This window comes from Vanellus vanellus (genome assembly GCF_965231255.1).
Source record: "Vanellus vanellus genome assembly, chromosome: 15".
Lineage (NCBI taxonomy): Eukaryota > Metazoa > Chordata > Aves > Charadriiformes > Charadriidae > Vanellus > Vanellus vanellus.
The window spans coordinates 14,959,591-14,982,434 of record NC_138920.1 but is presented as its reverse complement, the minus strand read 5'-3'; the positions used below and the strand labels follow the sequence as shown (position 1 = coordinate 14,982,434).

Here is a 22,844-nt window from a genome sequence, read left to right as displayed (position 1 = left end):
ACCTCAGCCCCACGGTACAGAGTGCTGATCCGGTGCAGATTTGCTCCCCTGGCCCACATCTGCTAAAAAGTGGCGGCTTAACTCGATGCCAGTCGGCTTCGCACTGACTCGGCTATCAGCTGCCTGCATCGTTAGAGCTGTACGCTGAATTATGCATCGTTTGTCTTCCCCAGCTGGCACCATACCAGCGTAAAAGCCTAATGCCAGCAAAATCTTCCCACCAGGTGCTCTGGCTAAGTTGACAGACATCCCACTGTGTGCCCATGCCTAAACCAGAACAAATTTACATTAACGGCCGTACCGTGGCACCGGGTGTGTGTCGGGGACAGCTCGTTGTGCGGCACATCCACTCGCAATGGATCCCACTCCATGTGTCCCCAGCTGCTTCTGCTGAACCTTCCTATCCCCCCCCCCCCCCCCGCCTTGAGGTTACGGACCCGTTGGACCCGTTTGTGCCAATTCAGCTCTCTGCATGGCTGTGCCCTGAACGGACCCGTGAAATGGTCAAGATTTGTTTTAAAAAAATAAGATCACAGGAGAAAAGGCAGAATTCCAGGGGGGGTTCTTCAAAATCCAACTGATCTCACACATCTGGCTCGCAGCACCGCCACGCACGCAGCTGGACTGGCGCATCCAGGAGGGATGCTCAGAGCTGGCCCGGGCGAGCGGGAATATCTCAAACTGACTCCCCGGCAGTGGAGTGTCAGGGAGCCACAGCCAGCGCTTGTGCCACCCTCCCCTGATGCCTGCACCTAAAAGTCAGAGTTTTGTCTTTTTCTACAGGAAATATTTAACTTCAGGATTTTACAGAACAAGACCTCTGATTTGAAAATGGCATTTTTTCAGCGAGAAATTATCTAAATGTAAAGAATAACAGCTTAACAAACGCCATACCTTACCGCAGTCAAACAAAGCCTTCGGCTACGTATCCACTAAGAGTTTGCTGAGGTTTCCCGTTGCGTTTCCAGCCACTGCAGCTCTCCCCTTCTGTTCAGCCCAGCACGGGACATTTCTTCTGGTTGCTGGTTTAACCCCTGACCCCAGCAGGTCCTTTACTGGCCCTACTCTATCTAAAAACCAAGACGTCACCTGCCAGCCGAAACAGAGCTGCTTTCAACCCCCACGTGACCGTCAGCTTTCTCTGCGTGATCCTGATAACTCGCGTGACCCCCCCCTTTCAGCAGTAAGAGGGAGAAAGCAGGATGCCAGGACAGGGAAGAGGGAAGGAAAGGGGTGGAAGAAGCGCTTCCCAGACCAGAACCCAACTCCACGGGCTGAGGGTGGCCGGTGGAGGGGTTTGACCGCGCTCACCACAGTTAAACTCCTGGGCGGTCAAGGTGACGATGGAGCGGCCGTGCAGCTCCCGCGGAGCCTCGCAGGTGGCGGCTGTCTGGATACTGCCCTGCTCAGCGTATTTCTTCAGCAGCTCAGCCAGCCACATCAAGTCGCAGTCGCAAAGCAAGGCGTTGGAGTCCAGCCGCCTGCAAGACCGAGGAAAAGGCAGTTCATTTCCCAGCCCCTGACGGCTGCCTCCTTCTCCCGGACACTGGAGGGGAACAGTCCTCCAGAGTGAAGGACCAGCTGGTTGTTCTTCCCTGCTTTTGATTATATCCCAAATGAAAATATGAGATGTTTCATTCCCACGATGTTTATACAGGATGCTCAACCAAGTCAGAAGGATTTCATCGAAAAACTAACGTTACCCATCAGCCATCCCAGTTTCAAATGAAAATTATTCTGTTAAACTGGATTACGCAGTTTTGGCGTAATTTGAGGCACAGAGAGGACACCAAAATATTGGTATTTCCCCCAGGATGGAGATTTCAACCTTTACCAAATTCTGTGAGAGCAGCAGATAACACCACCTCCGTTAGAGCTTTCCACGCTCTTTTAGCTCAAAAAAACTCTCCCTTGATTTTAGTGTGCACTGTATCAACCTCTTTCTGTGACCAGCTGTTAGAGGTTGAAGCATTCCTGCACAACTATAAGAACTTTTATTACTGCAACATAGGCCTGAACCACACCAAATGGAGCACTGGTGACCTCCCAGTGCACCCGTGCTTTTCCCTCCACTGACCTCATTCCTATGTGCAGTGCGATGCATAAAGATAAATAAAGATTATAGGGGGATTAGTTGATGCCTCCTTCCCCACTGACAGTCTTACAGTAGATGGGTCAGGGCCATTGCAAAAAAAAAAAAACAAACAACCAAACGTGGAAGAAAGGTCTGATGTTTCCAGGGACAAACATTTGAGAATGTGAGATTTCACACAAAGCCACGACAGAGTGTTTTATAGACACCCCACCTTTTTCTCTGGCATGTACGGTACGGACAACATTTCACAAGTTATTCCCTGTTAAAGAAAAGTGAAGAACTTTACCTGCTTGCAGAAATCACAGAGGGCTGCACTGAGAAACACATTATTTTCTTGCCATTTAAAATGATGGCAGAACACCAAAATTCTTGAGTTTTTGCTTTTTCCCCCAAAACACGTCATAGAACTTATTTCCAGAGATCATAAAAGACAAACAAAGCAAAGCCCTGGGGGGGTTTAAGCAAGCAAAAAGTAAGCTGTAGAGACAGCCAGGTTATGTGGGAATGACACACCAGCCCATTCCGGCATGGGATGAGAATCGCGCACCTCGGCACCCCTCTGAGGGCTTTCATTCTCTAGAAAAAAAGCCTTTTCTTTTATGACTCTGTTTTTTCCTTCCTTGTTAGATACTGATCTGAAGACATGATCACATCTGCGACTCGGGACTTCCTCCATTTCTGAAGGATGTTTTATGGGTTCAAACTGTGTAGGACAGCAGAGGGTTGTGAGGACTTTCCAGGAATGTTCATTCCTGTGGCATTATTGAGCTGTAAGAAGATTATAGTTAGATTATAATTAGACACTTAGCATGAAGAAACCACTAACCGGTTAAATGAGCTCTCATGTCCAATCAAAACTGTTTTATAAACTTAGCAGCGGCCTTAGAAGTGCAACAACTAAAAGCTTTGCCAACCAGGCACATTTTTCCTCGGGTCCTGACCATCCGATCAAAGATAAACAATTGCTCTTTGCAGACAATGTTTTTTACTTACAGCCGTTTGAGGGATTCCAGTTGAGAGAATGTCCCTGGATGAATCCTGGAAATCTTGTTGTTGTGCAAGAATCTGCAACGGCAGAACCCGTGCCAAAACATTATTCAGTATTTGCACCACGCAGATGATAACATCCCGGGTCAAAACTCAGTTTAAATACAAAGTCTGCTCATCAAAATGGAGCTTAATTTTGAAATTTACTGTGTTTGTTTCCACGAGCTGTAGGGATTTCATTCATCTGCAAGTGCAGTGCAATACACCAAAGCGGAGAGCGGGTGTGGACTGGAAACGGTGACTCAAAATGTGATGTCACAGGTTTAAACTGGAACCTTAAAGTTAATATCTGCTTCATGGTCTGAAAAGGGAGGAGAAAGGGCACGAAATCCCCACAGACTGGGCCCACCCTACGTTCTCTGTGCTTGGGTCTCCCCCAGTTTGGAAGGGACCTTTTCTTTTCCCCCCTGCAGAAGATACGGCGATTTTACAAGAGCGGCCATTGAAGCAAAGCTCCAGCAGAAGCCACTAGACAACTCATGCCCTAGACTAAATGTACTTATTAAGCCAAATCCATGAGTAAATCTAATTCAGACAACAACAGCCTAAACTGGGCTTATCCTTGAACAAAGCTGAGGCAAATTCTCACTTCCAGAGTCTTAGCGCACAGATAAGACTCCCCAGTTCTTAGAAAAAAACCCTGATTGCACTAAAATGCATCAGCGGGGACCACGATGGGATAATTAACTCTCCATTCCCATTATGGAGAGGGAAATTTAGTTAAGTCGGTTACATCTAAAACTCATAAGAGACCATTGACAAAAGATAGGAAGCAATTTTAGTGGATGGTGGGGCAGGAAAGAAACACAAGAGGAGTCCAGCTTGCGTGCAAGTGTCTGCGTACACACGTGTACGCGCGAGTTCAGCCTAGTTGGATGCTGACAAACCTTCCTCTAAAATTTAAATCCAGAATTTTTGTTGGATCAAATACAGAGACTGAGATCAGCCGTAGTGTACTGATCCAGGTCTGAATTTTCCTAATGGCGTTTGGATCCCTTGATTTTATTTTCCGATCGTGTATGGACATAAGACACATTTCCATGCAGCGCAGAAGGGTCTGTTGGTTTCACCATGGAGTGGGAACCACCATGTGAACTTTTGTCCTAGTGGCTACACTACTGTTAGGAGCAATCCCGGGGAGCGGGAGACACAGGACTTTGTTTTCCAACTGCTTTCAAGAGGGATGCGTGTTTTTCTTGTTAGACTCTCTTCTGACTTCATTTCTTTTCCACCCCCTTTTTTTGTACACACTGCCCAACAGTGACTAATGTTGACCTTATGGTCAGAGTAATTAGCTTGGCCAACTGTAGGGCTTTCTGCAGATTTGCCCCTACTTAGGTGGAAACGTGAACATAACACAAGACGGGAAATTCCCTTCGTATTCTCAGTAACCCTTCTACTTGGCAAGTACGTAAAATCTCCTTCTTCAAGGAAGCTGCTTCTTGCATTCCTCTCTATTTGGAAGATCACACTTCATGCTACCAAAACGGTTACACAAACCGAAGGGTTTTTCCCCTTCTCCTCACCCCCTTACCCACAAGAACGGGCCCATCTTTACTTACAGCCTTTCAAGTTTAGGCAGGTCACTGAAAGTCTCCAGCTCCAGACTTTCCAGGTTGTTGAAATGCAGGTAGCTGTCACACAGAAAATCACAAAGGGCAGGCTTACAGATTGCAATTTGAAGGCCAGAAGAAGATCTTTTCGGATCAATCCACCAACACCCACCCATACCCACCACACATCTCAGGGCAGACGTGGAGAAGGCAGCATCCACTTTAGCCTCTCCCCTTTCCGCGTGCAAACACAGTAGCCAACACTGTTTTCTCCCTATCCCGTCAATTACTTACTCTCTCTCTTAATAAAAACACACACAGAGAGGAGGACAGATTTGCTCTTCCCTGAAGCCCAAGACCACCACCATCCTTGTGGATTCCCTGTTGCAGTGTTAAGGGTCAGGATGCAACCGCTGCCCACGGAGACCCAGCAGCAGCTGCTCCCGTCTGACCACCGTACGGGATCCCCCAGTGCCTCGGCGTTCCCCAACACCTCCTTGGATCGTTGGGGAGGAAGAAAGGAAGAAACAGCCTTACTACAGGGCACTTGTTCCCAACCTCAGAACTGCAGCATTTCTGAGCGGGATCATGAGTTTGCTGAGAATTAATTTGTAGAAAAAGGCCCTGAACAACCTGATAAAAACTTGCAAATTGGTCCTGCTCATTGCTGAAGGTTGGCCTGGAGACATCCAAAGGTGTCTTCCAGCCTGCGTTCGCCTGTGATTCTAACAGGCGCTCCCAGCACATGCAGCCACCCAGCAAGAGCAGAAATGGCCACCATTGGGGCGTCCTGCTTCTGCAGAGGGAACGCAGAGTCTCCAAAGACAGAGATGGTGCAGTGAGCTGGAACACTTGGATCTAAATGGCACATCAATGTGAACAGCCCAGTTCTTGCTAATACAGGTTAATGTTTTTCGTTCCACTAAAACCTCAAGCGTGACCTGCTGTTCCAGGGGCCTGGGGGACCTTCTGCATTGCCCCAGGTCACCCCTTGCCATCCGCAAAGAAAACCTGGGGTCTGCAGAACAGCACGCCACGATACCCGAGACTCCCCGTTCCCATTAGCTGTGACATTCACCGGCAAAACTGGCGTGTTCCGGACCTTTAGATGCGTTTCAATACGGTTTCAGAGTTGCCTAAACTCTTCCCCCTTATTTTACAGAGGCATAAATTTCACAGCGGACACTGATTAATCACGGATCTACAAATACTCGTTCTGCTATTGTAGCTGACTGCATTGAGAATGAATCGCCTAAGCCGCCACATGGCTGTTTGATTTGTAATGGAAGGATTCATGATAAATGCTCCACTATCAGAGCGCAAACCGAGAGACGGTGACTCAGATTCGGCAGGGGAGGGCAACAGCGGGGAGAGATGTACATGTTTTAATAAGTCTCAGATGTCTGCTGTCATTGCTTTGGACCTTGAGGAAAGCATCTGATACCATCCATCAATCGGGTTACAGTTTTTCTTGAAAAGCTGGCTTGTGGGGTACAGGGAAACGGGGTAGGATTTGAGCAAAGCTAATTCTTTTGGAATCATGCCTGCCTGAGATTGAAAACAGATGGGACTTTCGGCGGGTTGTTTGTTGGTTTTGTTGGTTTTTTTTTTTTTTTTTATTGGTGACATCAAGTCTGGAATGCTTATTGAAAAATATCACTGTGGCCAGCATCATCTCCTCTCTAAGCAAAGCTGAGCCGGTATCTGCTTCCTATGTTTCCTCGCAGGCATCCTTGCTGAGCTGGCTGATGAAAAACCATCTTGTACACAAGGCTGGTAGCACACCTATTATTAAGCTTGCCTGAAACTTCCCGTTATACTCTGTCTGCCTCTGCTGTCAGCCTGGCGAACAAGCTGAATCCTATCCCTTTTACAGCAAAATCCTGCGTTACATTCCAGCCCTATAAACACTGTCATTTGGCACAATCCACGAATTAGAATGGTTTCGCCTTTGGTCCCTGTTTTCCAGCCATGCAAATAATTCCTCTGCTTCAAACATCCATGCTCACACTCCCTCCATATGTACACATGTATTTACACACATGTACATAACATATCACGACCCCGGCATGAAAAATCTAATCCCAGTTTAGCAAGACACTATAGGAGAGTCAGACCTCAGTCTTCCCGTTTCACCTTGAGCGTGGAGCACTAAGAGCCAAAATACCCCAAACTCCTTTGACTGAATAAACAGCACAGATTTGCAACACACAGAAGGGGAGCAAATAAGGACTGCTAGAGTGTCACTGTGATGGGCTCCAGCTGCCAGGGAACATGTGAGGCCCCTTTCATCCCAGAGTGCCATGCAGCTTGGAGGGAAGGTCATTACTTTGTTTGGATCCACCGTCTTCCCCCCGTTGCAGTTTCCAGATGCTTTACAGCATGCGAGCACCACCATCGTTCCCACCGATACCCCGCTGCCCCAGCTCTCAGCTTGCACTTCATCCATTCGTTTTCCGCAGAGGTTTGGGTAAGAGGGAAACTCGACCAGCACCTCATTTCGAGCGAAGGGCCAGATCCTACTCGCTGCTCCGGGAGTCCCAGCAGACATAAACACAGCAGGCCAGCTGCCTGCGGCTTCAAGCCACCCTACAGACCCCTGCCTCCTCCCGTCGTAAGGTCCTTGGATGTAAAGGGAAACAGAAGTGCAGCTGGGCTTTTCCTACGTTCCAGAGGTTTAGAGTCAGGAGAAAACATATGGGACGTCAGTAGGAAGAGACCTCAGTGTTAACTAACCAAGACCAGTACTGGGACCAGCTGTTTTCAGATGAAGCTAGCGTAGCCTTGCAAAGCTGGACGATAAAACAGTAGAAGCCTCATCGTCCTCCAGGTTAAGTGTTTGGCACTCTCCACTACTGGAAACACAGCGCTTGGGTTAGAGGAGCCAATAAATCAGCTCTTATGCACATCCCATTCAGCAACAAACAAGGCGCGTTTGTACTTACAGCTGTTCCAGAGAACGGAGCCCGTGGAAGGCATGTTGCTGGATGCTCTGAATTTCATTTTTATAAAGGTAGCTTTCAAAAGGAGAGAAAGAAAAAAGCATTAGGCTAACCGATCGGCAGTTGTGGTTTGAAGAGACGCGGGAAAGAGCTATGAACCTCAACCCAAAGCAGAGCTTGCTGAGTGGATTCAGGGGCAATGTGTCATAGCTGTGACATTAACATCCAGAAATTCTGAGCGCAGAAAATACATCCTTGATGGGCAAACATTAAAAGTGGGTTGTTAAATTTCAAAGCGGTTAAGAAACTACTGAGCTACCAACTCACAGGTATTTCAGGTTCTCCAGATCTTCAAAGGATCTCCTCACAATTTGTTTTATTTGATTGTTGTTCAGCAGCCTGTTCAAATTGAGAAACAAAAAACCAGCCCGTTAATGCAGCACGTGTGAGACTTTGTGGCATTTCTGTTCCTGGATGCCCACTGAAAAATCCTGAGCCCATGTTTCACAGAGTTTAAGATTTAAAGGGGTTAGCAGATCAAAGTTGGGATACTCACACTAGCTAAGTCCATGAGAAGACTTCTTGCCCAGAGGTGCCAAATGCTTCCAATATGTACAATGTCAAAGACTTTTCTTTACCTTTTGCCACAGTGGTTTTCACCCCAAAGTTACAATTTTGGCCAGGAAAGGGATGAGGGGAAAGGAGACGTGCAGAAGGAAGCGGAGGGGAGGGAGAAATTAAATCACTGCTGCCACTCTTGTACAACTGCGGCGGCTTTTGAAGGTGCTTGGTTGTGTTCAACAACGTGTGAGCAGGGGCACGCAGAGCCAGTTTTTAAGTGTACAAATGCAGTTTAAAATACCAGTTGACAGTGGAGTTATAAAAGGGTAATGCTTTCTTCTGACCGCTTTGTATACAAATATGTGCAAAGGAAAACCAAATAAATACAGATCTGACTCGTGAGGCTATTCAGAGACGGCCTCTTTCGATCTGGAGAGCCTTGTGCCAGATTTTAATACAAAACCTATGGACAGCATCGCGTTGGCAAGCAACCTCCGGCTTGTATATGCAGTTGCCATGACTGTGCCTGCAAATGCTGAGCAGTGCCAATGACCAGAAACACAGCTCAACCTTGTAACAACCAGGCTGTGTGCAACGGCGGTAACCACGCAGCCCAACACTATAAAAACCTCTTCTGAAACCACTGCCAAGCCCAACACCGAGAAAACGAAATAAATCACTTATAAATAGCTCTTTAATAAGACGATGTTTAACTATTCGCCGTGGCTGCCCAACCACACTCCTGTGGGTCTTTCACCGAGGTGTCCCACTGATGTTCACATCTGGCAAACCTCGCTGCGGCCGCAGAGCTGGTGGAGCTTACAGCCCAATAGCTCAGAGCGAGGATTTCACCGGCTACAATCAGTTTTAAAATTCCTAAATGGAGATGTGGATAGAGGGGAGAGCAGTGACCCTATACTGCAAAGATTTGTTTTTCTAGTGTTGTAGGGAAAACTGCTATTCCCTCTGCAAGCAGCCAGACCGTACAACGTTGAGCCAAATTTAACACGTGCACTGGACGTGCACTTTCTATTTTAAAAGCTCCTTTTCGTGATAGCCACGCTCCTCAGAAATGATCTGCCACCAGACAGCAGGTGAGAAGACAGTTCAGCACTTTCCCAGTGGTACAGCCCAATCTTTTATCCCACTTTGCTGGAGAAAATAGGATAGGCAGTGCATGAGCCAACCTCTGGCACTACGAGAAAAGGTCCCTTCCTGGGAAGAACAGTTTGTGTGGGTAAAGGATGGAGACAAAAGACAAAGAGATGGGGAAAAATGGAAGAAAATGTGTGGGAAAAGAAGGTGAAGATAAAATCAACTGCCTTAGGGATGCAAAGATAAAAGGTGCCAGAAACATATTATGGCAGCTTCACACGTTACTGCCAGGGACCTGAGTCACACCACTGTTCCACCACCTTGTTCTCAGGCGGAGTATTACATTAAGGGTCCAAAAAGCACGTAAGAAACTCGAGTGCAAAGAAACCTTTGGAAGTCAGAACAATAAGGGTTTGAGAAAAATCTCCCTACCCTCGATTTGACCATCCTTTTTTGACTATCCACCCTGCCACCAGGGATGCGGCTGCCACTGCCAATCTGCTCACTGCCAGGGCTGTGGACAAGCAGTCCGAAGAGGTTAAGGCAGAAAGTTGCTGGAAAGTTTCTGCACAGCTGGAAGCAATGGCTCAATACACACGGCTGAGGTTAAACAACCCGATTTCACTCATAAGGATGCAAAAATGATGTCAAGTCCTTGGAACACACGGTCCTGCTTTGACAGCCAGATACGCTGAGTGGAAATACAGCCCCTGAACACCAACCCAAAGGTTTATTTGATGACTGAACACCCAAGGACTGGAAATAACTGCTTGAGAGCAGCGCCGGAGAGGGCTTTTGTCTATTTACCCACAGGACAAAGACAACACAGGCACCAACCGTGCGCGCTCCCTTCCCTGCCCTCTCTCAGGGCGCTTTCATCTTCAGCCAGAGGAGGATGAAGGCAGCTTGTTCTCTCTTATCTGATCCTTGGCTCTACTTCTGAGGATGCTGGATGGGCTGATAGACGGGTGCCAGCTCTGATGTCATTCCCATGGATGTGAGCGCCTGTGCCCGGCCACGCAACGGGCATCGGCCGCCCGTTTCACAAGGGGCCACTAGACAACGGCCAGGTGAGCAGGTCCTGGAGGCAGGGTGGCACCAGCAGCACCGCGATGGTCTGGGCTCCTTCACTGACCCTTTATCTTTAACGCAATGAGTTCAGACCAGGACTGAAGTCCAGAGGGGATTTCAAATTGCAATGTGTTGTCTGACTGCATTTTGGTGCTATTTAAAAGCATTAACCTAGTCTAGTTTTGGTTTGTTTTTTTTTTTTTCTTTGCTATTTAGGACAGTTCAAGGGGCTGTAATCAGTGATCCAAGCCAGGTAAGACAAATTCTGGAAGTTCAGATGGCATGCAGTACGCAGGACTCTTATCTCATCGTCTGATCCTTAAAAATTTCTTCATTGCGCCATTAAAGGTTAAAAAGCGTATGGAAGAAGCCATCTCTGTTTCCTGTCTCAGGATTCCCCGTTGTAATAGAAGGATATGTTCTGGAAAAAACTCAAAAGTGAGATAATTTATGAAGTCCACCATGGGCCACATATTCCAAAATGCTGCTTTCAGAGAAAACCATAGACAAGACAGCACAACTGGCTCCTAGAAAGCCTTTAGAAGGCGTGTGCACAGCTGTCTGCTCTCGACTCCCGTGCAATTCACCCAGGCAGAGAAGGCTGCAAAACCCTGGCATGACCTGGGTATCGATCCCAGCTGCAATCAATAGCAAACCGCCCCAATTCCTGCTAATGTTAAAGAGGACCGAATGCTAAGATCTCCTGCTAACCAGATCTGCTGGGAATAAACGCTCTGGCAGACAGAAGCTGGAAAGATCATTATCGATGACTGTCTTAAGCATACCCTTTAGCAAAACAAGCTAAATTAAAAGTATCAGAAGTACGTTTCCTGGAGCTTATCAAAAGATAGCAAAATGATGTGGCATTCCCCTTCGTGCCAGCTGGCGAATTGGGCTCCAGATGAGGAGGTGAACTCAAACATAGGGGTTTTATTCCTGAAAAATTCCTCTGGGAGGTTTGAGGTATACAAGCACCATGAGATCTGGCCCAGATTCACTAAGAGAACATTTTACATTCAGTTTCCTTTAGGTTTTATGTTCAGACCGCCCCTCCCTTCTCCTTCCCCACCCTCGCTCCGGGTTGCCAAACACAGGCTTAAGTTGCATTAAATGAGTCGTTTTCTGTTTTGAAGAACGTATTAAATGATGTGACAGTACAGAATTCAGACTCAAAACGCGTACTCTTTCCTCATTTCGTTTGACAAACCACATGCTACAGTCGTTGTGACATAACAGCTATTTTTTTCTTCTCACCATTAATAGAAATCATCACGTAGTGTATTTAAAGGGGGCAAAAAAGTGAGTTTAATGTTCAGCCATGCATTCTCCCTTGCTGACAGAATGATCTGGAATAGCCATTTCCCATATTTGAGGGGGAAACTTTCATTCTGAGATCCAAGCAGGCTCCGACATCCCCTTGCTGGCACAAACACGTTCTCTCAAGAGCTACCAGAGGGTTCAAGACAGAGCCTCCACGTTACTCCTGCCGTTCATCCTGAAACCCTTTAAAAGCAGCATCTAAAGGAGAGCTGCAGCGCTCACTAGAAGTGCCTTTTGCTCTCAGCTCAGCAGAAAGAGGAATAGGATGTGAGCAAGGACACTGACAGGGCAAAGGCACAAGCAGAAGCGCATACCGTGATGTGGTCTCCAGAGTCCCTATTCTCTAGGGTGCCCATGCCACAAGCAGAACGAAATGAGGAAGTTAAGAAACAGTGATTTGATCCCAGCGCTGAACATTTGTGTAGACAATGCTGGAGAGACTCAAGCAGCAGCGACCCTTTGGTTGTGATGGCTTTGGTTTCGAAACACAGCAATCGACCAGTTGGGTCAACGTGGCAGGGGGCTGACCTCTTGTGGGAACACCTAAGGGGACAATCATGCAGGGGTGTCATCATCCATCCCCATCCAAAGATGACCTAAAGGAGCAAAAACTGGAAAGCAATGAGACGCTCTGCCTCACCATGGGCTTGCGATGTGTTTGCTGTCTTCCACAGTCCACCACCTGCAGTGAGCTAATGTTGGGTTAAGCGATGGGGCTGGCGTTGGCGAACCCAAGCCAAACATCTGTTGAGGAGCTCCGGGTATTTTGTGGATGGCATACTAGAGTTTTTTCCTCTCCCTCTCCCCGCTACCCTATTTATTTATTTTTTTACCAAGGGACATATTAACGGTTTAAAAACACGCAGAGGAGACCCTGACACCAACATCTGCACGGGAACTGAGATGAGGCAATAGGAAGGGATGAGGAAGCCTTCAACTTCAAGACCTTCAGCCCAAGAGGACTTCTCCAATGCACACAACACTGCAGACAGCCGATGAGCAAGCCCCGAGGTGCAGCATTTAGGATAACTGCTTGGTACCTGCGGTGCTGTACCAGGAGTTCCCAGCCAGAAACATATCACAACTGTATCTCTTCCACAGACAAACAGCGCTCCTGGTTTTAATTTGAAAGTAGTGCTCTGTAATTTATCAAATCTCCCGCACCAGGGAGACAAAAGAAGAGAGGAGAGCCAGGGGAAGGTTTGAAATGTCAAAAAGCCCCACTGGACGTTCCCGGCAGGCTCCTCTTGTGTCAGCCTCACAGCCCACCTCCCCGCGGCCAACACAGCCGGCAAAGGTTTCCCTCTCAGGGGGGGTTTATAAACTGTCAAACTTGGACATACTGCAGCCATCCTGCCCAAAAGGAGGTGCAGAACAGAAGCTTCCCCACAATCTGCTGCCCTTCCTCTGCCAGGCCAAAGCACTGTAGGAAAAGGCTCTTTTAAAAGCATTTGTTTGCTTAAGGAACATTTATTTAAGTCCCACGGCAGAAAGCCGTAAGCTCAGAGCTCTGCATACAGAACCTGAGCCGTGCTCTCCTCCAAACCTCTTGCTTCAAACATTCTGGCCCAACTTTCCCAGCAAGTCTCTCAGGGATTTTAAAGGATTTATTCTCTTTATCACTTGAAGACCTATATGAGTCCTCAGGCAAAATTTACCATCTAAGAAAAAAACACCAAATTCTTCAGCTCTTATCAGTTTTAATGTGGGAATTGGACAAACCAAAGTTCCTGGAGAAAAATTTGCTTTAGGAATGCGAGGTCTGACATTCTTTCATTCAGCTATCAAGCTCCTCATCCACGGGAGTTAACTACTACCAGTGTGAGAATAACTGATTTTTCCTGTTTGCTGGCCAAACCCGCCAATCCAACCAAGCATACGAAGCACTATCTAAATGGAAAGGTTTCATTCGCAAAACCAGTTGATTTTCAGAATTCAAATATAAAAATGCAGTATTTTGTTAGAGCGGTGTTTCAGCTGATGGAGTATTCCAGCTCTGACGATGGCTGCGGGACAGTATTTAGGGAAAGCAGGACGGCCTGTCCACCATCTGTGCAAAATATTCCTCCTACCGCCCCGGCACCCACAACCACGAGGTTAGGGATGTTAGGGAGTACATCTGTGCCTATTCCCTTTAGTATCTGTTCATGGCCTTGCTGTCCTTGAGGTCCCTGTCCAGGTGGGTGTGGAGACGGAAAGCAAAAAGAATTGGACCAATTCATGGAGCATAAGCAGGTATTATAGACAGGTCTTCCCACCTCAGCCGGGCTGCGTGTCTATATCTAGCTTGAAGCAGAGCGGCAGGAGTGAGAAAGAGAGAAGCAGAAGTCTTGCAGATGTCAGGGAACTGCCCAGACCAAGGCACTGGCAGGGCAGGAACTGGGAGCTCTTACAAAGCTCTGCAGGTTGGGTGGAGCGTCTCTCCAAGTGAAGGCCTGCCAGCATCCTTAGTTTCCCCAGGGTTCGGCTGAAACTGGCCTGGCGGTCCTGCCGAGCTGCCTGCCAAACATCTGTCTGCATCACACAGAGATGACATAATTTGGAACGGTTTGTTTTCTCGACTCAGGAGAGCTTCAGGGGTGGAAGAGCAGGTCTGGAGATCAAGATGCCTCAGCAAATCTTTGTGATAAGGTAAAGCCCTATGGACTCAGACTCTATTTTCTCTCTAGATATCTTAGTCACATTTATCACTCTATCTGACCCTATCTCAAATGACAGAAATCCATCCAAAATATCCTTTCTCGCTATTGTTTTTGGTAATTAAGTACCACGTGGTGCTGTTTGAGAGATTAACATAGGCTGTTCTTGTGCTCTGGATGAACAGCATCATTGGCAATAAAGTTTTCTACCAGTCCCAGTAGGACTACCTGTCCCGTGAGCAGGGGCCTGGGACGCGACCAGGCTACTTTGAAGCATCCTGCAGTCACGGTCTGGCCAGTCCCACGCACACAGTGGAACAATCTTTTGCAAATGTTGATTTTTTAAAGATAGCTATTGCCCTGGTGAGACCACATCTGGAGTATTGTGTGCAGTTGTGGGCTCCCCGGTTCAAGAAGGACAGGGAAATGCTGGAGAGGGTCCAGCAAAGGGCTACAAAAATGATGAAGGGACTGGAGCATCTCTCTTACAAGGAAAGGCTGAGGGACGTGGGGCTTTTTAGCCTGGAGAAGAGAAGACTGAGGGGGGGATGTCATCAACGCTTACAAATCCTTAAAGGGCGGGTGCCGGGGGGATGGGAACAGTCTGTCTTCAGTGGTGCCCAGTGACAGGACAAGAGGGAACGGGCACAAACATGACCATGGGCAGTTCCATCTCAACCCGAGGAGGGACTTCTCTCCCGTGCGGGCGGCAGAGCACTGGCACAGCTGCCCAGAGAGGGGGGGAGTCTCCCCCTCTGGAGCCATTCCAAACCCGCCTGGAGGTGTCCTGTGCCACTGCTGGAGGTGCCCCTGCTCTGGCGGGGGGTGGCACTGGGGGAGCACCAGAGGGCCCTTCCAGCCCTCACCACTCCGGGATTCTGTGAACATGTCTCGATGATAAAGTCCTGCTGTTTTCTCACTCTTTCTACAAGTTCTTACAAGTGACTGAACACCCTATTGCCCGGGTCTTCCTTCTTTCAGCACCGTCATCTTTACAGGTCAGACAGAAAAAAAATGTCTGGACTTTCTCTTCCCATTTGGGACCATGAATGTACAAACCCAGGAAATACCGACGTCTGTCGCGCAGTGCAGGTTCCCAAGCTAGCCGCTGTGCCTCACAGAGAGATTCAAGCTTGGACCTGGAAATCTTATAGCTGTTAGTGCCGTGTTAGAGCTCAAATAATCAGATCAGAGTCCCAACAAGCCAATTACATCCAGCACAGTGCTGTGCCGACACAGCTTCTGTTCCTCATTTGGGAGCTGGTTTGTTTTCAACTTCTTGGCTACACGGTGCAGATGTACTTATATCTATCTGCAAACCCTCAGCCTTACAGCGGCAAGAAGCAGCAAAGGTTCCCACTATTTCCTTTGAACAGAGTGAGAAACTTGTTAGTGGAGAAGTTTATCACACCGCTGTGAACATGCCTGCTCTGGCCGGGATGCAAGACTCAAGGAACTGCTTTCTAGGTCCATTCCTATCTGCAGTAGGGTAAATGTAGGCATTTATTCTAGGGCGAGGCATAGGGACAAGACGGCATTTGGAAGGATGCACTCTCACTTCGAAGTCAACTAATGAGGTTTATGCATTTGAGGAGGACATAGAAAGGAAGAAGAGGGAGGTGATTCTGCCCCTCTACTCTACCCTTGTGAGACCCCACCTGGAGTACTGCATCCAGCTCTGGAGCCCCAAATATAAGAACATGGACCTGTTGGAGCAGGTCCAGTGAAGACCACAAATATGGGATGCCCCGAAGGCTGGAGCCCCTCTGCGGTGAGGACAGGCTGAGAGAGTTGGGGTTGTTCAGCCTGGAGAAGGCTCCAGGGAGACCTTATGGTCCCTTCCAGTCCCTAAACGGGCTACAGCAGAGTTGGGGAGGGACTCTTGATCAGGGAGAGGAGTGATAGGATGAGGAGGAATGGTTTTAAACTGAAAGAGGGAAGATTTAGATTAGATATCAGGAAGAAATTCTTTCCTGTGAGGGCGGTGAGCCCCTGGCGCAGGTCGCCCCGAGAAGCTGTGGCTGCCCCATCCCTGGAGGTGTTCAAGGCCAGGTTGGACGGGGCTTGGAGCAACCTGGGCTGGGGGGAGGTGTCCCTGCCCAAGTCAGGGTGGTTGGAACGAGATGATCTTCGAGGTCCCTTCCAACCCAAACCGTTCCATGATTCTATGATTTTAATGCATCCCTCTGCTATCTTGATCCCAGGCAGAACTGCTTTTACAGGCTACTCTAAAGTCATACCTGCTGAAACATCCTCAGGCAGTGACAGTATGCATCGTGATTTTTAAATTTTTCTTCAAAAAGACATGTTAATTGCCTAAATGGAAGTTAGTAAAATCCACATTTAATTAAAAAGGGAAAGAAACATGACCCAGGGTAAAACAAAGAGAATTTTAAAGCTTTAGTTGGATATGCACAACTTAGCTGAGATAACTAAAAGACCAAGGTCATATCTAAGCCATTACAGGGGATAGTACTAACATAGGTAAGAAACTAATATCTTCACCGCAAGATCATTGAGTGGAACTTACAGTGTGTTGAGGTTCTTCAGTCTTCTGAAGGCTCCAGGTTGTATCTCCTTGATGTGGTTGAAGCGTAAATCTCTAAAAGCAGAAAATACAATCATTGCACTTGTGACACGAACAGGCCATTAGCAATCAGCATCATCCACAGGAGGAAGGGAGGAGGGCTGCTGGGAGGGTCCATCATACCAGGTCTACATGAACTGGAGAAATGGAGACAAAGACCAGAGCAGGGAGTGGAGAAGGAGTGGGGACGATGGCTGGGGTCTACCCTTGTCTGCAAAGTCAGCCAACAGCCAGGACAAGCTTACATTTACAAAATTCATTTTAATTTCATAGAAAACTAAAGACTGAAAGGACTCAAGTGATCATCTCCATGAACGCCGGACCAGGTCCGCTGCTCAACACCCCAAGTTCACGTGCAATTACATTTGCGTCTCCTACTGATTTGTAGAGGAATGCACATCATCACGTGGACCCGTTTTTTAGCTCCCTAGCAAAATTATCTTTTCCCTAAAACGGTTAAATCTGATCCAATAACCTCACATAATAAGCATTTCACATGCTGCTCTGCAATGCTCCAAGAATCAGAACAGCTTATCGCTGCCTGCATTTCAAATTTGTGCCAACTTCAATTAGAATTAGTGGAGTCCAGGGGATTCTGGCAAATTTCAAGGGCTGTCCATGTAACTACATCGACGCGGAGCCCTAAAACATGGATTTTTGATTGCTAATGAGATAATAAAATAAGAGCTAAGTGGTTTAACCTGGTTAACCAAGTAGAAACACTTCTATAGGGAATGTGCATTGATTTGGAACCTTCCACAGTCCAGTGTATCGTGAAAGACTGACAAACGGTTTTTTGCTGCTAGTTTCTATCCAAAGCACAACGATGAAGTTGCTTTTTTTTTCTCCTACACTGCCTGATCTAACACATTTAGAGAATACACAGCTATTTCTCAGTTTAAGGCAGCCTTTTAAGGGCATTTGCTTTAAGAGGAAAAAACCACAGAAATATGCTGAATTGCCCATCATTCTGGTGGTAAGTTACAGAGCATATGGAGGCAGAGTTTAAAACAAGAATTCTACAAACAGCTACGAGTTCAACACTTATTTTTTAGAAAACAGACGTCAACAAGATCAGTGTTTGTATAAAATTAAGATTAGAAAGAGGTGCATTCATTGCCGGTAGCTGTAAACTCGACCCGACAGTGAGTAACCGAGAGGGCTGAAACATCCTTCAGCAAGTACTCGAGAAGAGGATATGGAGTAAGTAAAGCTGATTTTATCTTAAGATGTAATGTTTCTTTAGCTTAACAGTTTGCAAAACTAGCTATTTTATGTTAAAAAATTCCCACTAAATTTTCTCACTTTTTAGGCAGAAAATACACAGCATTTTTCCGTAACTCAAGTTACATCAAAATATTAAATCTCTGCCTTGTTACCCCTTGGTTATCACTGAATGCAACAGAACACATGCCAGCGGAAGTCATCTTTTCTGTTGTGTTTTCTCCCATCTGTCACTTTTCAACTCTGAACAAAGGAAAGAGAAGACTCGTGCAGGGAGAGGCCTCTCCCCTTTCTTCGCGGTAAGTACCGCACAGGGAGGAGTTAGAGGGCAGGAAGGAACACAGCTTCAATATTTCAAAAAAAAAAAAAAAGTGTTGGAATCGTAATTTACAAGCACCGTTTGTCCACTGCAAACTGCAGTCCCCAAGGATCACCCTTTGGAATTGCCGTTTTTAACAGTAACTTTACCTTTGACATTTTTGGGGTGCGTTTGGCTTTACTTGCATTGGTTCAAATATGTGTTTCTTGCTTTTCTTGTTGGAAGGTGTTACATATCCCTCTTCCCCGATGATGTGAATTTGAGGGTATCTGTACGGATTTTTTCACAGCCACAGTTGACACCGTAAAGCCAAATACAATTAAACGTTGGCAAAGGTGATAGCACGACACGCTGACTATTCTCCACGGCCTCATTAAAAGGAAATGAGGAAAGACAGGACCATGAAAAAAGGTGAAGAAATGCAAACTTGATTTATACACTGTAACGCACAGACACCAACTTTGCCTGCCCGGGGGGGCTGTAAAGAGCTGTGTAATTAGTCCAGGCAGCTGCTACAGGTAATAGGGAACATAACCAACAAATGGAAGAAATACACAGGGGTCAGGGCTGAAGCTGTTGATGCTCATGGAAGGCAGCGGGATGCAGGCAGCGAAGTGTAAAATATCACTTTGGGTCACAGGCTGCAGGTGGGCGGGGGGGGGACACGACCATCAGACTGTTTTAATGAACGAAGACAACTGCAATCCTTCACACCCCACCAGCATTCACACGTAAGCGCACGGCTTCCACAGCTGAAACAAAAAGCAAAACCACAGGTGACTGAAAACACCCTCGAAAGGCTGAGGGACGTGGGGCTTTTCAGTCTGGAGAAGAGAAGACTGAGGGGGGATCTTATCAATGCTGATAAATCCTTCAAGGGAGGGTGCCGGGGGGTGGGAACAGTCTTGTTCCAGTGGTGCCCAGTGACAGGACAAGAGGGAACGGGCACAAACGTGACCATGGGCAGTTCCATCTCCACCCGAGGAGGGACTTCTCTCCCGTGCGGGTGGCAGAGCACTGGCACAGCTGCCCAGAGAGGGGGGGAGTCTCCCCCTCTGGAGCCATTCCAAACCCGCCTGGACGTGTCCTGTGCCACTGCTGGAGGTGCCCCTGCTCTGGTGGGGGGTGGCACTGGGGGGGCTCCAGAGGGCCCTTCCAACCCTCACCAGTCTGGGATTCTGTGAAAACCCAGAAAAATAAAACACAAGTTCCTCCTCTCCCAGGGTCATTTTCACTGTAGACCATTTGCCAAAAACAACTCCTTGGAATCAGTGCTGTGGAGGTTTGCTCCTGGTCTCGAGCTCCCTGAGCAAGTCTGACCTCCCAGGCGGTGGGTTCCTTCACCTGCGAGAGCAACGAAGCCAACCTGGGCCGCAGAGCCTGGCAGGAGCCACCCTGTGTCACCAACAGCGTCTCATGGCTGTCGCTTGGCTGAACCACCTCTCAGTAGGGCTCCTGCTGCTGAGAAGCGCTCGGATGGAGAGCTGCCTCCTGATGGTTCCCACTGCTGAGTGAGCAACGGGCGTCTGGTTTCATGCAGGAACTTTTCCCCTACACCATCCCCAAGGAGCATATAATAAAACATAGCTTATTATTTTAATGAAATATCTTGATTTTTCTTCTGTTTTCTATTCCAGATAAGACCTTCAAATGAGTCCCTGGACCCCAGCTCTCTTGCACTCCTTTGGAAAGCTCGCTCTCCAGTTTGCTCTCCATCATGCAAAGGCAACAGCTTTCCCCACAGACCAAAAAAAGGGAACTGAAACAGTGCATGTCTACTGTGAGCAATTCATTTCAAGAAGTGATGTGAATTAGCTGGAGAGAATCCAGAGGAAAGCAATGGGAATGATGTGAAGTTTAGAAAACATGACAATGAAAAGAAGCGAAATGGCTTATTCAGCCATAGATACAATAACTATGTCAGAACATTGCTCCAAATAGAAAAGGGCAAATAGTCACTGACTAAAACTGCAGATTCAGGTGGTTTTTTATAAATATCTTAAATAGCAAGGCTAATAAAACACTCAGGTGGACTGCAGGTGAGACAGACACGGTTTAGGTAGTGTGGATCCTGCCCTGGAGGCAGAAGGATGGACTAGACTATTTTGCTCCCTGTACCCAAGAAAGCAGTGAAAAAAAAGCTTGCAGAGATGTCCCCACACAGCAAAGAAAGCCCCGGGAGGCACAGAGGAACCCACATCTTCCTCCTGACCTCTGCATTTAAACAAATTGCCTTAGGCTTCTCCATAGTGTTTTCCTCCAGACCGTGCCTTAGCCTGCAGCTTAGCCGGTAACAACTGCCGCATCAGGCAGCACTGGGAAATTCCTGGCGTGTGGGTATTCGATTGAGAACGTTCCCTACAGAGTTTGTCCCCTCTCACATGGAATCATAGAATGGTTTGGGTTGGAAAAGACCTTGAAGAACATCAAGTCCCAACCCCCCTGCCATAGGCAGGGACACCTCCCCCCAGCCCAGGTTGCCCAAGGCCACGTCCAGCCTGGCCTTGAACACCTCCAGGGATGGGGCCTCAACAGCCTCTCTGGGCAACCCGGGCCAGTGCCGCACCACCCTCACAGTGAAAAACTTCTTCCTAACGTTCAATCTGAACCTGCCCTCTTCCAGTTTAAAGCCATTCCCCCTCATCCTATCGCTACATGCCCCAGTAAAATGTCCTTCCCTAGCTCTCCTGTAGGCCCCCTTTAGGTACTGGAAGGCCGCAACAAGATCTTCCTGGAGCCTTCTCTTCTCCAGGCTGAACAGCCCCAACTCTTTCAGCCTCTCCTCATAGGAGAGGTGCTCCAGCCCTCGGATCATCCTTGTGGCCCTCCTCTGGACATGCTCCAGCAGGTCCGTGTCCTTCTTATGTTGGGGATTCCAGAGCTGGATGCAGTACTCCAGGTGGGGTCTGACGAGAGTGGAGTAGAGGGGCAGAATCCCCCCCTCGCCCTGCTGGCCACATTCCTTCTGATGCAGCCCAGGATGCAGTTGGCCTTCTGGGCTGCGATTGCACACTGCTGGCTCATGGTGAGCTTCTCGTCAATCAGCACCCCCAGGTCCTCCTCAGGGCTGCTCTCCAGCCATTCCCCGCCCAGCCTGGATTTGTGCTTGGGATTGCCCCAACCCAGATGTGGGACCTTGCACTTGGCCTTGTTGAACTGCATGAGGTTGGCTTGGGCCCACCTCTCCAGCCTGTCCAGGTCCCTCTGGATGGCATCCCTCCCCTCCAGCGTGTCTACCTCACCAAACAGCTTGGTATCATCGGCAAACTTGCTGAGGGTGCACTCGACCCACACTGCCCGTGTCACCCCTTTTCCAGTCGGCAGGAACCTCGCCAGACTACCACGACTTCTCAAATATGATGGCTAGTGCCTTAGCGACTTCATCTGCCAGTTTCCTCAGGACTTGCGGATGTATCTCATCAGGTCCCATGGACTTGTGCACCTTCAGGTTCCTCAGGTGGTCTCCCACTTGATCTTCACTTACAGTGGGCGGTTCTCCATTTTCCCAATCCTCACCTTTGCATTCTGCGTCATGGGCAGTGTGGCTGCAGTCCTTGGCAGTGAAGACTGAGGCAAAAAAGTCATTGAGTACCTCAGCTCTGTCTCTCTCCCGGGTAACCGGTTCTTGCGTTTCCTTCTGGAGAGGGCCCACAGTTTCTCTAATCTTTCTTTTCTCGCTGACATACTTAAAGAAGGATTTTTTGTTTGTCTTGATGTCCCTGGCCAGATTTAGTTCTATCTGGGCTTTAGCTTGTCTAACCCGATCCCTGGCTGCTCGAATGATTCCTCTGTATTCCTCCCAGGCTATCCGCCCCTGTTTCCACTCCCTATAGGCCTCCTTTTTCCTTTTGGTCATGTCCAGGAGCTCCTTATTCATCCATGCAGGCCTAATGGCTTTTCTGCCTGCCTTCCTCTTTGTAGGGATGCATCGCTCCTGCACTTGGAGGAGGTGGTCCTTGAATATTAACCAACTTTCTTGGTCCCCTCTTCCCTCCAGCGCTTCATCTCATGGCACCATACCAAGCAAGTTCTTCAAGAGGCCAAAGTCAGCTCTCCCACAGTCCAGGGTGGTCAGCCTGCTGCATACTTTCCTTGCTGCCTCGAGGATCTCAAACTCGACCATTTCATGGTCACTACAGCCCAGGCTACCCTTGAGTTTGACACTGTCTACCAGCCCCTCCTTGTTGGTAAGAACACAGTCCAGCATAGTTCCTCTCCTCGTTGGCTCCTCAACCACTTGGAGAAGGAAGCTGTCCTCAATGCAACCCAAGAACCTCCTGGATTGCCTATGCCTGGCTGTTACCCTTACAACAGATGTCAGCGTGGTTGAAGTCACCCATGAGGACCAGGGTCTGTTTCAGAAATGCCTGTTTCTCTCTGTTCCCAGGGCA

The 22,844-nt window shown here is 48.1% G+C and overlaps 1 protein-coding gene across 1 annotated transcript in view; it reads right to left on the bottom strand.

The window, feature by feature from the left end:
- The window catches only part of LOC309678177 (peroxidasin homolog), a gene marked incomplete at its 5' end in the record, with an annotated part of 49,786 nt that overhangs the window by 20,061 nt on the left and 6,881 nt on the right, over positions 1 to 22,844 (bottom strand). The window contains 6 exons of the mRNA XM_082491139.1: positions 1,312 to 1,481; positions 3,089 to 3,160; positions 4,705 to 4,776; positions 7,641 to 7,712; positions 7,965 to 8,036; positions 16,854 to 16,925. Coding sequence (XP_082347265.1) covers positions 1,312 to 1,481; positions 3,089 to 3,160; positions 4,705 to 4,776; positions 7,641 to 7,712; positions 7,965 to 8,036; positions 16,854 to 16,925 — 530 coding nt within the window. The remainder of the gene's footprint in view (positions 1 to 1,311; positions 1,482 to 3,088; positions 3,161 to 4,704; positions 4,777 to 7,640; positions 7,713 to 7,964; positions 8,037 to 16,853; positions 16,926 to 22,844) is intronic.